Below are 14,362 nucleotides of genomic sequence, written 5' to 3'. Positions count from 1 at the left end.
GAAATAATGCATGAATGAATTAACAAACAAATAAGTGAATGAACAAATGAACTCCGGAGCTGTGTCCCACTTGTCTTTTTTTTTTCATTTCTAGGATTGGAACATCAGCTAACATCAGCTAACAGCTGAGCACAGTCAGCCCACCCCCTCCCATCCACGTAGATTGCATCTCTGGGCTCCAGAGAGAGAGAGAGAGAGAAAGCGAGCAGGTCTTGGAGTGAACCATGATCTCACCATTCTTAGTGCTGGCCATTGGCACCTGCCTTACCACTTCCTTCGTGCCAGGTAAGATTGGGGGGTACAGGGGGAGGGATGGGGAGACCTGGACAGGTGGGATAGAATGAAGGTCGTGTCTATGTTCCATCCCAAGTTTTTAAGAGCTGGACACAAATGTTCAGGGTGGGAAACCCCAGCTCAACTACTGCATGTGCGAGTGTTGTCAGCCACTCTTTTTCTTTTTATAGTTCCCTGTTCTCTAATTAGGGGTTCTCTTCTCTCCAATAATCTGAAATATAACATATTTTATAAATTCTTCCAAGTCTTGGTATGCTAAGCCTTCTGTTGGTTTTGTCTACTGAACTCATGGAGTAGTACATTTCCTTGTGGCTTGTAATTCTTGCTTGCAAGCTCATCTTCAATAAGAGTTTGTTTTGTTTTCTATTGGAGACTCATATGGAAGTGTTTCTACAGTGCAGTATATACTGTATTGGGTTTTTCAACTAACTCTAGATAATATGTTTTTATATTAATTTCTCAGTTTGAGGTTCTTACATTATAAATTCAGACCCCACTTAGACATGGCTAACATTTGGAGTTGAGCCCACATTTCTCATGACTAACCTTCTTTCCCCATCCCTTCCACAGCTCTAAGGTCAAACGTGTCCATTAAATCAGCTTCAACCTAGACCTGTATCTGGCCTGACACCCCAAAGGTCTCTCAGCATTAGCTCCTCTTTACCTCTCTGGTTTTGAATTCCCTCTTAATGTCTGCCTCTTGGGGATATCCTTCCCCCTTGTCTTCCTTTTTCAAGCTGTGGACTGTTTTTTATGTTTTGTTTGTTTGTTTGTTTGTTTTTAGCATTTTTGCATCTGCAGCTGGAGAGGGGAGCCCTCCTTGGCTTAGTCCATTATGTGGCTGGAAGCCCCCACTTGCCTTCCCTGAGTCTTCATGTCTCCACCTGTTCAGTGGAGATAATAATCCCTCCTCCTTAAGACTGTTGTGGGATGATGAGGGACAGTCATAGTGTCTGGCAGGGAGTGAGGACTCTTAGGAAGACAATATTGCAACAGATTAGGAAATTGATGTACAGAGAAAGACTGGCCCTCCCAGGTCATGCAGCAAATCAGTGGCAGAGCTGGGAATAGAGCCTGAGCTACTGGATTCCCAGGCCATTCCTCCCTTTGTGACTCCATGGCACCTTTTGGTGTGTATCCTTGGGGACCCAAGGTCACTCTGGAACCGAGTCACTGCTTTCTTAGCACTCATAACCCACCTGGGTGAAAGGGGAGCAGAGGGACAAAAAGTGAAAGAATGAAAAAGTGATAAAAATGAAAAATCTTCAAATATTCAGCAGCTCAGTGTTTTTGTATCTCTTTCATTGTAGCCATTCTGATGGGTGATAGTACATTGTGCTTTCTTTCTTTCTTTTTTAAATTAGGTATAACTTACACTAAAGTACACAAATCTTATAGATGTAGCTTGATGAGTTTTTACGTATTTTGATATCTATGTACCCACCACTCAAATCAAGAAAGAACATTTCCAGTCGTGGAGCCCGACCCTCCCCCCAACCAACCCCACCCCTACCCCCAAGCCAAAGGAAGTGACTAAGCCTACTCCTGCCACCATAGATGAGTTTTGTCTGTTTTGAACTTTGTATAAATGGAATCACACAGTACATATTGACAAAGTACTCTTTTTTTTCTTTTTTAAAGATTTTTTTTAATTGGGGAGTTGGGGGATGGGAACAGCACTGGGGAATTGGGGGAAGGGGAACAGACAAGTTGCTGTCCTTTTTTTGTTCTTCAGTCTAGCCGTGGAGGACGTTGCTTCACTGGCCCAAGTTGGCACCATCATTGCGCTCTTCCCAGGTGAGGCAGATCAGTCGCCGTCTTCTGGACGGCCACTCACGGCTGGTTGCTGGCTACGTATGGTAGCCCATGGCAACCCACTGCAGCAGGGGCTGCAGCCTACGCCGTCACCGGTGACTCACGGCAACCCAGCTCCAGGTTGAGCTGTTGTTCAGCATCTTAGCTGTAGAGGGCAGCGTCACTGGCCCTCATATGTGGGATCCGAACCAGGCCTTCTGGCGTCCCAAGCCAGTTCTTAACCAATGCACCTCTCAGCCAGCCCAGGCAAAGTACTCTTTACATAGCATTATTTCATGAGCATTTGGGCATGTCATTTCATGGCCTCTGACAACAGTGGCCTCCAGATACTCAATTTCCCAAACCATCACTGCTTAACTCAGCTCTCTGACCATGAAGTCAGTTTGATAGCCTCTGAGCCATTCTGGGGACAGGCCCTGGGGTGGCTCTGGTGGAAAAGACAGGGCTCTGCAGGAAGCAAACACAGCGGGGAACTTGTCAAACTGGTCATAGAGCTTTTGTGGAGAAGGAGCCACAGATACAGGGTAGGCTGATGTGGGGGGGAGGGCTGGTTGTAGGTGGTCAGGTGGATAGAAGTTCACCACCACCCAGATGGCACCCAAATGTCCAAAAAGCCTTGGCACTGTGGTGTGTGTGGAGGAAGGGGACGGGAGCCAGCCCTGAGCCAGTGGGATCCCTGATCATAACCACTGGCCCGGGCACTTTCCCAGTCTTTATCTCCTTTAATCCTAAAGCTACCTGTAGGTAGCTATGTTCTCCCGTTTTCCCAGGCAGAAACTCGGGTGAGCGAAACTTGTCTGTAGACACACAGCTAGCTGGCTGGAAGGGCCAAGGCTGTCCAGACTCCAGCTTGGGGACTCTGCCAGCAGGGTCTGAAATTGGTGAGCTCAGCAGACACCTTCAGAAGAGAGTGGTGCTGCTGGGGGCTGCCAGGGTGAAGGTGGTGGGCTAAGGAATTGGGGGTGGGGTGACATAAGAGGAGGCCTCTTGGGAAAGGGATGTGGAGGGTGGGTAGGTTCAAGGCTTGAGGTTGAGAGCTGCTTCCTTCTACTCTTTGCCCATCTGAGGCAGAGGCACGGCCCCAGAGATGTGTGGATTTCCTGTTTTTCTTCTGTGGCTCTGATCTTGGGACCCTCAGTTTCATTTTGTAACATGGAGGAGATAATGGCCGCCACCCCATAGGCCGACGGGAGTTGAAGGAGCTGCTGCTGTGTGCGAAGCACCCGGCACTTGCCTGGAAACCGTGCTTGTGAGAAAGGAGAGCTGTGCTCTTCACCCACAGCTGCCCTGGAAGGCAACGTGGGCCTGAGTCGGTCCAAAGGATGAGGATCGCGCCCTCAGCCCATGAGCATGCAACAAGCCTTTGGACAAGACCCTCCCACCCCTCCTGGCCTCAGCCTCCCCTTCGATGCAGTGGGAGGCCATGGAGAGAGACTCCCCAAGGAGCTTCCATCTCCAGGCTTCTGTACTCTGCTGGGCAGGTCTGATGGGGCCTAAGAACAGAGGAGAGCCCAGCAGACAATGGGAAGGACCCTGACGCCTGTGGGCAGGGGTCCTGGGCCTCTGCTTAGAAGAACAAGGGGTCCAGGTCTGGCGATGGAATTACTAGGGGAAGAGAGGGTGGGATTTTGATCCTCTGTTGAGGGCCAGGTGTGTCACTTCCCTTGTCTAATCCAGTCCTCATAAGACCCTGAGAGGAAGGTACAAACAACCGTATTTGAAGGGGAGGAAACTGAGGTTTCCTTGGGGAGGTGACTTATGCACACTTGGCACAGCAGGGGGTTTAATTGAGGCCTGTCAGGCACTCCAGCTGTGTGCTTTGCTTTGGAGGACTGACTACTGACTGGATACATGAGGGGTGGGGGAGGAGAAGGGAGAGGGAGAGGGCGAGAGATAAAGAAAGAGAGAAGAGAGCGTTCCTGGTTCCCATTTTATCTCAAGATTAGAAATACAGAACGTGCTAATGTATCCTAACAGGATTCTCTGTGGCTACTTTAAATTTGGTACATTAAACAAAAGGCAAGTCTTTAAGCAAAGGACAAGTCTTGCTTTGCAGCACTGCTGTTAACATTGTCACTAAGTCAGGTTCCTGCTGAACCTACTTTAATGAGTAAGCCAAGCAGAGTTTATAATTGATGGCTGGATACGTCTGGGGACCCCAGCAGTTGGAAATAGTTTGTTCCCTTGAACGGCTTAAACATTACCTTCCTAATTGCACTAGCACAATTCATTTGCTGCCTTAGCAGAATGTCTCTGAAAGAGCCTGGGCTTTGGCGTGAAGCCCAGCTATGCCAGTGTCCGCCAGTGCTGTGTGGCCTTGGGCGAGGCGCTTCGTGTCTCTGAGCCTTGGTTTCTTCATTCTGAACTATGGGGAGAAGACCCAGGATCCACAGGCTTGTTTGGAGGATCAGATTGGTATATGTTTACAAACCACATGGCGGCTCTCAGATGGGCAACTACTGTTTTCTCCCCAAGTCCTGGTGCCCTGCCTGCCCTTAGGCATGAGAGGTTGGGGTATCTGTAAGTCTGGGCATGAGAAACTACCCTTACTACCTGCCAAATAACTTTGCCTCGCTGTCTATACAGAGAAAGAGAAAGACCCCAAGTACTGGAGAGACCAAGCTCAGCAGACCCTGAAATATGCCCTCACACTTCAGAATCTCAACACCAACGTGGCTAAGAATGTCATCATGTTCCTGGGAGATGGTGAGGCCCGTGGGATATGCCTAGAAAGGGGCCCATGGAGCCAGGCAGAGGTGAAGAGGGCCATGTTGCAGAGCCTGGGGCCCTGGGGAGCATGTTGAAGAGAATGGGGGTCGGAGAGCAAACTGTGAACCCAAGAGATCTGCTGTGCTAGGCGAAGATCTGGGGGGGAAAGGGAAGAGAGGGGCTGCAGTCACATTTACAGAGACATGTTCTAGTGCCCACTGCTCAGCCTGCCTTGGCACCAAACTCGAGAGGTCTGGGTGCCTGAGAAGGTTGATTGGAGAGGCAGGAAGCCCGAGGGACTGAGGCCTCCCTCTCCCTACCACAGGGATGGGTGTCTCCACTGTGACGGCCGCCCGCATCCTCAAGGGTCAGCTGCACCACAACCCTGGGGAGGAGACCAGGCTGGAGATGGACAAGTTCCCCTACGTGGCCCTCTCCAAGGTGAGGTCCAGCCCCTACCCCATTGGGCCCAAGCCTCCCACTCCTCAGCGTGACAGCTTGCAGGAAAGGGCAGGGGTGCGGGGTCTGCTCCACCTCTCCAGCTGCCGCAGGCCCTGGCAGGGTGGTCAGCCCTCCTGGGGTCTCTGTGGCCTCACTGTGAAATGATGACAGCTGCGGCTACATCCCAAGACTTTGACAGTTTTAGCTCGTTGATTTACAAAAATCTTTTGAAGGATAGCATACACAGAGAAAAGCGCACAAGGGCACAGCTTGAATTTTCACGAGCTGCCCATGTTGGCATAATCAGCATCCAGGTGAAGAAGCGGAACATGACAGAAGCGAGAGGTCCTCCCGAACGCCCCTCCGGTCCCCCAGCCCCCTGCCTACCCACCCTGACTTCTAACACCATAGATTAGACGTTCCTCCTTTTGTACTTGCTATAAATTACGGAATCGTCAGTCTATATGCTTCTCCTAGAGGTTCTGTCGTAGTCACTCTCTCCCCAGGTGGCTCGGGAGTTAATTAGATTACGAGTGTAAAGTGGTAGCTGTTGTTACTGGTGTTGGTGGTGGTGGTGGTATTCTGTAATAAAGATCCTCTAGACACTCGGGGGAACAGAAGGGACTGAAACATTTTCTGTGCCTTCAAGGAGCTCTCAGGCTGACGGGGAAGGGAGACAGTTTCGGGGTCTCTACTAGAGGTCTGCAGGGTATGTGTGGTGGTGGGGAGGTCCTCCTCCCCAATTCCGCATTCTAGATCCTGCCTCCCCATCGCTTTCCCGCCCCTTCCCCCAGCCCACCTCTCTCGCTCCTTCAGGAGTCCCCTCTCTCCTTTCTCCAGAACTCACCTGCCTCGCCCTCCCCTTTGCTGGCTCCCCAACCCCAGACCCAGAGAAAGGCCTGAGCTGACCCAGCCCCCACTCTTCTGCACATGTTTCCATGTGTGGGGGAGTTGCCTTCCTGCCCCTTCCTGCTGCCCTGACTGCCAGGGCAGGGCGAGTGAGAGCAGAAAGCAGGCAGCTAGGTGATCCGGTGGCTCTGGGGGGACCACGTGGGTAGCAGGGCTCGGCCAAGGGTGCAGGAGGCCTCTCTGTCTCCCCCATACCCCAGGCCCCATGGTGTGAGTGGGAGTGGGGCAGGCAGCAGCGTAGGCCAAGGCCTGGCCGTCGCCTGACCCTCGTCCCCCACCTGCAGACGTACAACACCAATGCCCAGGTCCCTGACAGCGCAGGCACGGCCACCGCCTACTTGTGTGGGGTGAAGGCCAACGAAGGCACGGTGGGGGTGAGCGCAGCCACCCAGCGCTCCTACTGCAATACCACTCAGGGAAACGAGGTCACCTCCATCCTGCGCTGGGCCAAGGATGCCGGTGAGTGGGGTTCGCAGCGGGGAAGGCGGCCCAGCTCTGTGACCTGTCTGGGCCTCAGTCTTCCCAGCTGTACAATGGGGAGAGGGTAGAAAAACCTCTCCAGGGCTCTTCCAGCTCCAGTGTTCTGGGATCCTGTGAAATATTCAGGGGAATCCCATCTAGGACATGGCAGCCTAGTGGTTTAGGAACCCACTCCGATGTGGGTTTGGGTCCTGGCGCAGTTCCCTAAGCCTATTCATTTGACTATAAAATGGACATGAGAACATAGCCCCCTCATAGACTTGGTATGAGAAAGGCAAGGGGCCTAGCCCAGCGCCAGCCTCATGGGGGTTCAATAAGTGTCTCGTCCTCCCTTTCTCCTGGAATTAGGAGGCCCTGGCCCATGCCCCGAGAAACTTTAGAGTCAGGGTATGGGACCAGCTGACACAGGTGACAGACCCATAGAGAGCCCTTAGGAGGGGCCCCTGCAGGGCACCTGGTGGGGGGGTGGGGGCGCTTCCTGTAGGAGAGGTGTTCTTTGGGGTCCTTCGTGGAGGACAGGACCCCAGCCCACAGCTCAAGGGCCTGCTGGAGGGGAGCAGGTCACAGAGGAAGAGTGTCTGAGCTGCCAGGGTACTCGGAAGCCGCCATCGCCCACTTTAGGACTGATGTGGAGCCTGAGGCCCAGGCAATCGGTGGAACTGATGGGGACGGAGGGAAAAGGCAGCTTGGACACCCCACCTCCGGACAAAGCCAACGCCTCCTCTCCCGCACCCCAGGAAAATCCGTGGGCATCGTGACCACCACACGAGTGAACCACGCCACCCCCAGTGCCACCTATGCCCACTCTGCTGACCGGGACTGGTACTCGGACAATGAGATGCCCCCAGAGGCCCTGACCCAGGGCTGCAAGGACATTGCCTACCAGCTCATGCACAACATCAAGGACATTGAGGCAAGTTCGGGGGATGTGGCCAGAACGGGGACCGGCAGCCTTGTGAAGCAGGGCCTCTGATGGGCCCAAGGCCTCAGGTACAGGTTGGCATGGGAGAAGCAGCTTGGCCTGGCTCCCCACACACCTGGGAGGGCTCCCAGCCCATTATGGGATTTGTGGTTGGGGCAGGGAGGCTCTGTAGGATTTCTCTGTGGTGTGGCTGAGGGATAAACCCTGATGTGGCCTCCACCACACCTTTAAGAACCAGGCGCCCAGGGATCATTCCGTAATTGGAACCTGGCGCCACGCCCTCACAACACAGGGAGGCGGGGGTGGCAGAGTGGCCATCTGAGGGGAGTACCTGACCAATACATTCCCACGTGCGCAGACACGTACCTGTCTCGTGCACTCAACCAACATGCCCAGAGAAAAGGTGGTGGAAACGGTGGCTCGCCCAAGCTCTCAATTTTACACTTCCTGGGTTCAAACCTTTGCCCTCCTGTTTGCTATCTGTGTTACCTTGCATCAGTTACCTAACCTCTCTGAGCCTTCCCTTTTACAACCCCTTTATGAAGTGCACCTACCTCGTAAGCCCACTGCAAGATCTAAATAAAATAATCCCCGTAGAGTTTAGCCTAGGGCCTGACACTAGTCAGTGCTCAGAAAGTGGCAGCATTTATGCAGGAGCCACTTGTCCCAGCCCCGAAACACAAGCTTTGAATCCTGAGCAGGTTCAGGTATATAGGCGAGCACACACAGCTCAGGCATTGTCCGCCAGATGTTCAGATGGCACCCCACTCCCCCTTAAATGAGAGCCTCTGGCTTGTTCCTTTTCAGGCTCTTGTTACCTACTGCAGGGTCTGGTGAGGGAGCAAGGGGACTTGGGCCCCCTGAGCCTAGAATGGGGGTTCATTGAGGCTCAGAGGAACCCCCCAGGTCCTGCCTACCCCTTGCCTCTCTTTCTAACCCCACCAGAAAAACTCGCTGGCTCCCAGACCCACCCTCTGCCCCTCATGCTTTCCGCCCAATTTCTAAGTGCCACCTGGCCCCCCCCACCAGCCCTGACTTCCCTTTTCTGAGCAGTGGACTGAACACCTCTTTCAGGACAAGCAGTCCTGTGGACGACTCCTAGTGAGCGTGCATTCAAGGCAAAGCCGCCGTCCTGACTTGGCTTCCACTTGACTCGTGTGCTGGCCCGTCGCTTTTCCTCCCTGAGCCTCAGTTTCCCTGCCTGTACAAGAGCAGAACGCCCCGCCTGCCCCCTCACAGGGCCGCTGGAGGCCGGGATGAGGTCATGGATGTGAGAACATTTGTTGTACAAGCTGAGGCTATAATTACGGAGCTGCTCTTCAGAGAGTTTTGGCAGGAACAGCTGGAGAGGGGGAACAGGAGCTTAAGGGAAGATTTCTCTAGCGGGGGTGAGGGGTGGATTGGGGATGAACACGGGGGCCACTGGGGGGATGAGTGAGGGCGAAAGGGAGGCGGCGGGGCCCCGGCTGGCGAGCTCTGCCCCTGCTCGCCTGACTCTTTCTCCTCATCCTTGACTCGCCCATCTGCCCTGTATCATAGCCGCCTCGAAGCCCCCCAACCCCCAGGCTGTACATGAAACAAAAATCCTGGTGTCCGCCCTGAAAATAAATATCTTTTGCTAAAAAAACAAAAAATAAATAAATAAATGAAAGAAAGAAAGAAAGAAAGACAGAAAGACACAAACCCAAACCCCAAAGCCAAACAGCGAGCCTGTTATTTGGGAGTTTAATGAGCCCGTGTGAAGTCTCTGCTGGGGCTGGAAATGAGGAGGCGCCACGCAGGAAGATTGGGGGCTTCGTTTCCACTCGGAAAATGCCAAGGGGTCAGGTTCTGTGGGAACAATGTAGGGGGGCAAAGGGCCGGTGACCCGGGGCCCCGTCTCCTCTTTCCTCTCAGGGCCTGCCCCGCCCCCAGGGCTCCCGGCTGCAGCTGGCAGTGAGGAACTGGCCCCTGTGGGAATACTTTGATCGCCAGCTCTTCCGTGCCAGTAGAGTACCCTCCATGGAGGCTACCCCTGGGTGCCAGCGCTGCGCTGCATAACTGCATTTCTTCTTGTGACAATCCTGTGGCTGTGACTGTCCCGTGGGGAGGGTGTGTGTGTGTGTGTGGGGGGGTGTTCTTTCCATTTTATAGGTAAGGAAACTGAGGCTCAGAGAGGATAAGTGACAGGCCCTTGGTCAAGAAGGGATAGAGTCAGGATTCAAAGCCATGTCCTCTCCAGTTCCCCACGATCCAGGCTGGTCCTGGGGCACCTTCCCCACCTCGGCTCCCAGCCTAGACTCTCCACAGAACCTGGGTTCCCAGGAGGAAAATGAAATGGAAGGTAGAGAAGGGGGCCTTGAAATGCCGGGTCCAGGGACAGTGGATCTGGGGGCCTACCACAGCTGGGCTCTGCTCTCCCAAGGTGTCAGCCAGGGGCGGTGGCCTGGGCTGACGCCTGTGGTGACAGGAGGACACCGGTGTGGTGGTAACTGTGGGCGGCAGCTGTTATGCTCTTGGCCCCATTTTAAAAATAGTCAGGACTTCAAACATGGACTCCCAAGGAAAACAAACAGTCCCGCGTCCCTCCGCCCGCGCAGGCAGCGCGGCGGGTAAAATTAGCCTGGCGGTGACTACACAGACGTGAGCCCTGGCCTGCTGTTTGCCCAGGCTCCCAGCTGGACTGCCCCAAGACCTCCCTGGCTGAGTCCTCTGGCCCGCAGGCACTCTGCCTCTCACAGTGGGCAGAGGAGCCTCTTGGAGTCTTCATTCTTGGCTCTGCAGACACAGCAAGGCCCCCCCCCCCGTACCACCAGGGTCGGAGTTCGAATCCTAGCTCTGCCTCTTACTGGCTGTGTGGCCTTAGGGGAAAGAAATCACATTTCTGCACCCATTCCTTTGTTTGGAAGACGTGACCACAGGTTCCCTGTGGCTTCAGTGTGAAGTTGAGTAAGATAATGTGTCTGAGCGCTTGGTGCCTGACACACAGTGCTCTGTAGAAGGTATTATTTTTTACACAAGTGGGAGTTATGTGTCAGGCTTCTAGAAAGCCAGGTACGGGAGGTTATCAGTAGCTCCAATAGTTCACCCAGAAGTCCAACCACGGTCCCAGGAGACTCAGGATGTCACCTCCCCAAGCTGGAAAAATGGAGGTCCTGGGAGGGCAGGGTGGACTGAACCCAGGACTTGTCCGGCTAGAGAAGCATCCACACTTTCCCCAGGTGGGCACCATGGGGCTTCAGGGTGTCTTGGAACCGCAGGGCACTTACTGATGGCTCTTGTCCCCTTTAAAAGGTGATCATGGGGGGAGGCCGGAAGTACATGTTCCCCAAGAATAGAACCGACGTGGAGTATGACTTAGACGAGAAGGCCAGGGGCACACGGCTGGATGGCCTGAACCTCATCGACATCTGGAAGAGCTTCAAGCCGAGACACAAGGTAGCCCGTTCAGGGGCCAGATGGCTGTGGGGTGGCCTGCAGTGGGGGTGGCGCCGGAGAGCCCTCTCTGAATCTGTTTTCTCCTCTAAAATGGGGTCATGATTCTTATCTCAAAGGGCTCAGATGGTCTAGCAGATACATGAATAGCACATAGTAGGTGATCAATCATTTCCTTCCTTTAGGGGAGGGCAACGGAAAAAGCTAGGCAGTAAAGAGGAGGGTGGGCCAAGAAACCATCTGCATGGACATTCAGTCCACCTGAGCCCCTACTGTGTGCAGGGCCCCTGGATGGTCGTGAGGTCCAAAGGATAAATTAAATGGGCAAGGAAACATGCAATGCTGTGTGCTTGGATGGCGGGATGCCCAGGATTTATGGGAACCCAGAGGGGACAGACTACAGGGAGGGGCTAAGAAGGCCTGACGGGGCGGGGGGACTGGAGGGGGGAGCAGAGGAGGCAGTACCGGGGGATCTTGCCGACAGAGGTGGCATGGCGTGAGGTAGAACCCCTCCACAATGAGTTGGCTTTGGTCACGGTGGGGGCACGTGCTGGGGAAGGGGGGCTGGAGCGTGGGAAGGACCCAAACTCTGGCTCCCGGGGCATCTCTGGCCTTTTAAATCTGTGCTGCTGGCCGCTGGGCCTGGGGCAGCTGGGGTCTGGAAATGACTGTGGTCACGGCTGAAGACAGTGGGGAGCAGCCTGGCAGCCACTTTGATGTCACTCTGGGGTTGGGTTTCTGAGGGCTCCAGGACTGGCCCTGGGGGAGGCCTTGTGGGATGGGGCTGGGCCAAGGGTGAAGTGGGGGCAGGGGCCGGGGAATGGCCCCCACAGGGTTGGTGGGGGTGAGACTGAGCTGCTTTGAATCTTTTCCATTCCTTCTGAGTCAGCTTAGGCTGGGCCAGAGCCTCTCCCTACGCATGCCAGAGAGGCAGCACCCCTCCCAGCCTCAGTTTCTCTACCTGGAACATGGGACCAGAGCTTAATCTTTCTTGCCCATCGGGGTGCTTACCCTGGAGCTCAGTTTAGACTCCAAGCGGGAGGAAGAGGGCCTGCAGCACTGGACTGGACAAGGTATCCCTGTGAGGTCCCAGATAGGCTATCCATTCCTTCGAAATCACGCCTTAAGAGTAGGTTCTAGAGCGTCTTACCTCTACCACTGAATAGCTACATCTTCTGTGTATGTCAGTGTCCTCATCTATAAAGTAGGAATAATACCACCTACCTTATAGGGCTGATGTGAGGATTAAATGAGATAACACACCTCAGGGAAGCAAAGGGAGGGGTGGGAGTGGGGGAACAGAGCCCCACTTTCTTAGCCTTCCCAACCCTTCTTCCCATAACAGCCCCTAAGGTTTGAAAACCACGGGTCCCAATGCCATTGCCCAGAGAAGGCAAGGGACTCCTGAGGACACACAGCTGATTGCTGGCTGTGCTAGGACCTCCCTTCCAGGCCCTGAAGGGCGCCATCTCCAGACAAGCCAACTGGCCTTTTCCTGTGGCCTCTATGCCCTGGGAGAGCAGCCCTTCCTTTATTGCCCCATTATATGGGGTCCCCAAGACAGAGCTAGGGCTTCTCTTCCTCCCTGGCTCCCCACGGCCCCCAGAACACACAGCCCATACCTCACAGTGAGCACTCCCAGGCCCCTTGTGACCTGTGCCTGCCCCTTCTATGCCCCGTGTTCTTCTACTTGGTTCGAACTCTACTTCCTGAACCCAGGCTGATCAATTCCTACTTGTCCTCCAGGACCTCACTGGGACATCACCTCCACCAGGAAGTCCTCCCTAATCCCAACTGTGAGCTCATAGCGCCCCCTGGTCTCTTGGAATTCTCACCCCCCTGCATTAGAATTGCCTGTTTATTTGTCATTTCTTGAGGGCAGGGATGGTAGATCCTCAGGGAGAAATTGTAAAAGGGCTGAAGGAAACAAATACATGCCCCAGGCTCTGAGACCAGCTGGGGTCGGTCCTTCCGACTACCCCAGCCCCGGCATGGCTGACACAGGCTCTTCCTCCTAGCACTCTCACTACGTCTGGAATCGCACTGAACTCCTGGCCCTCGACCCCAACACCGTGGACTACCTCTTAGGTAAGGGGGTCGGGACGTTGGAGTGGAGGATACCTGGCTGGGTGCCCTGGGCCTGGGGCTGTGTGATCCAGCCCCTGGGGGCTAGGCCCCCCGGCCTGTCCCCCTACCTAGGGACCTTTGTCCTCGGGCTCCAGGATCTGGGAGGGGGGAGGAAGGGGTTCTGGTTCGTAGAATTTCGGCCGGAAATTTACTGGGTGTGCAAGGTGAATAGCCCCACTGAGCACAAAGGGAGACTGGAGCTAAGAGACAGGAAGCAACATGGGCGTGCCCAGGTGAGTCTGAGCCCCGGCTGGACCAGGGATTTCAGCAGATCTCAGGCTAAGGGCAGGGGTATCTGGAACCCACCCTGCTGGGTGGCCAGGGCAGAAGCCAGCCAGGTGGTCTCTGCTGGTCTTGACTAGGCATTTCCCCCGCCTCCCCAGGGAGTGGGGGGCAGGGGTGGGGCCCCGGGGCAGCGCTAGGCTAGGTGGAATGAGACCTGAGCACCACCATGCAGACATCTGGGTCCTCCTTCCCACTTGGCTCTTGTGCCCAGCAAGTGGTGGCAAAATCTCCTACAAACATTTCCCAAGAAGCTCAGCTCCCAAGTCCTAGGTGTGTCATTAGAGATTATGGGCTCAGAGCTGGGCGTCTGGAGGATCCGCTGGATACGCGCACACACAGCCCTTTGCTCACCTGGGTCACATGGCACAGACCCCACACCACACACAGGCTGTGTAGAGCTGTGCATGTACCCAGGGAGCATGACAGTTCCACACATGCCTCTTAGTGCCAGAGTGCTGGGTTCAAATCCAGCTCCTACCGCCTGTGAGCTGTGCAACCTTGGGCAAGTGATTTCTCCTCTCTGTGCCTCACTTTCCTCTTCTATAAAGGCGGTATAATGACTCTTCTATAAAATGGGCATAATGATAGGGCCTACCTAAGGGCTGTCATGAGGATTAAATGAGCTAATGCATTGTATAGGCTATCTGCATAACTGATTATCCCAAAACTTAAGAGTTTAATATAAGAGTAAACCTTTATTACTTCACACACTTTCTTTGGGCCAGGAATTTGGGAGCAGCTTAGCTGGGTCTCTCATTAGGCTGTAGTCATCTGAAGGCTTGAGTAGGCCTGGCCCCTCCAAGATGGCTCACTCATATGGCTAAGTTGGTGCAGGCTGTTGATAGCAGGACTCTCAGCTCCTTGCCCCATGGATCGCTCCATAGAGCTGCTTGAGTGTCCTCACAACATGGTGGCTGGCTTCCCCCAGAAATCCAAAAGTGTACAAGGCAGAAACCGCAGTGTCTT

The 14,362-nt window shown here is 54.3% G+C and overlaps 1 protein-coding gene across 1 annotated transcript in view; it reads left to right on the top strand.

Annotated features, from left to right (window-relative positions):
• Positions 1-209: 209 nt before the first annotated feature.
• The window catches only part of ALPL (alkaline phosphatase, biomineralization associated), a 19,768-nt gene continuing 5,615 nt past the window's right edge, over positions 210-14,362 (top strand). Inside the window, 7 exon segments of the mRNA XM_019668862.1 lie at positions 210-285; positions 4,696-4,815; positions 5,144-5,259; positions 6,453-6,627; positions 7,386-7,561; positions 10,844-10,987; positions 13,003-13,080. Coding sequence (XP_019524407.1) covers positions 225-285; positions 4,696-4,815; positions 5,144-5,259; positions 6,453-6,627; positions 7,386-7,561; positions 10,844-10,987; positions 13,003-13,080 — 870 coding nt within the window. The 5' untranslated portion in view covers positions 210-224.

This window comes from Hipposideros armiger, unplaced genomic scaffold, assembly GCF_001890085.2.
Source record: "Hipposideros armiger isolate ML-2016 unplaced genomic scaffold, ASM189008v1 scaffold_540, whole genome shotgun sequence".
NCBI classification, from domain to species: domain Eukaryota; kingdom Metazoa; phylum Chordata; class Mammalia; order Chiroptera; family Hipposideridae; genus Hipposideros; species Hipposideros armiger.
Note: the sequence above shows the minus strand (reverse complement) of the source record. Positions and strands in the feature narration are given on the sequence as shown.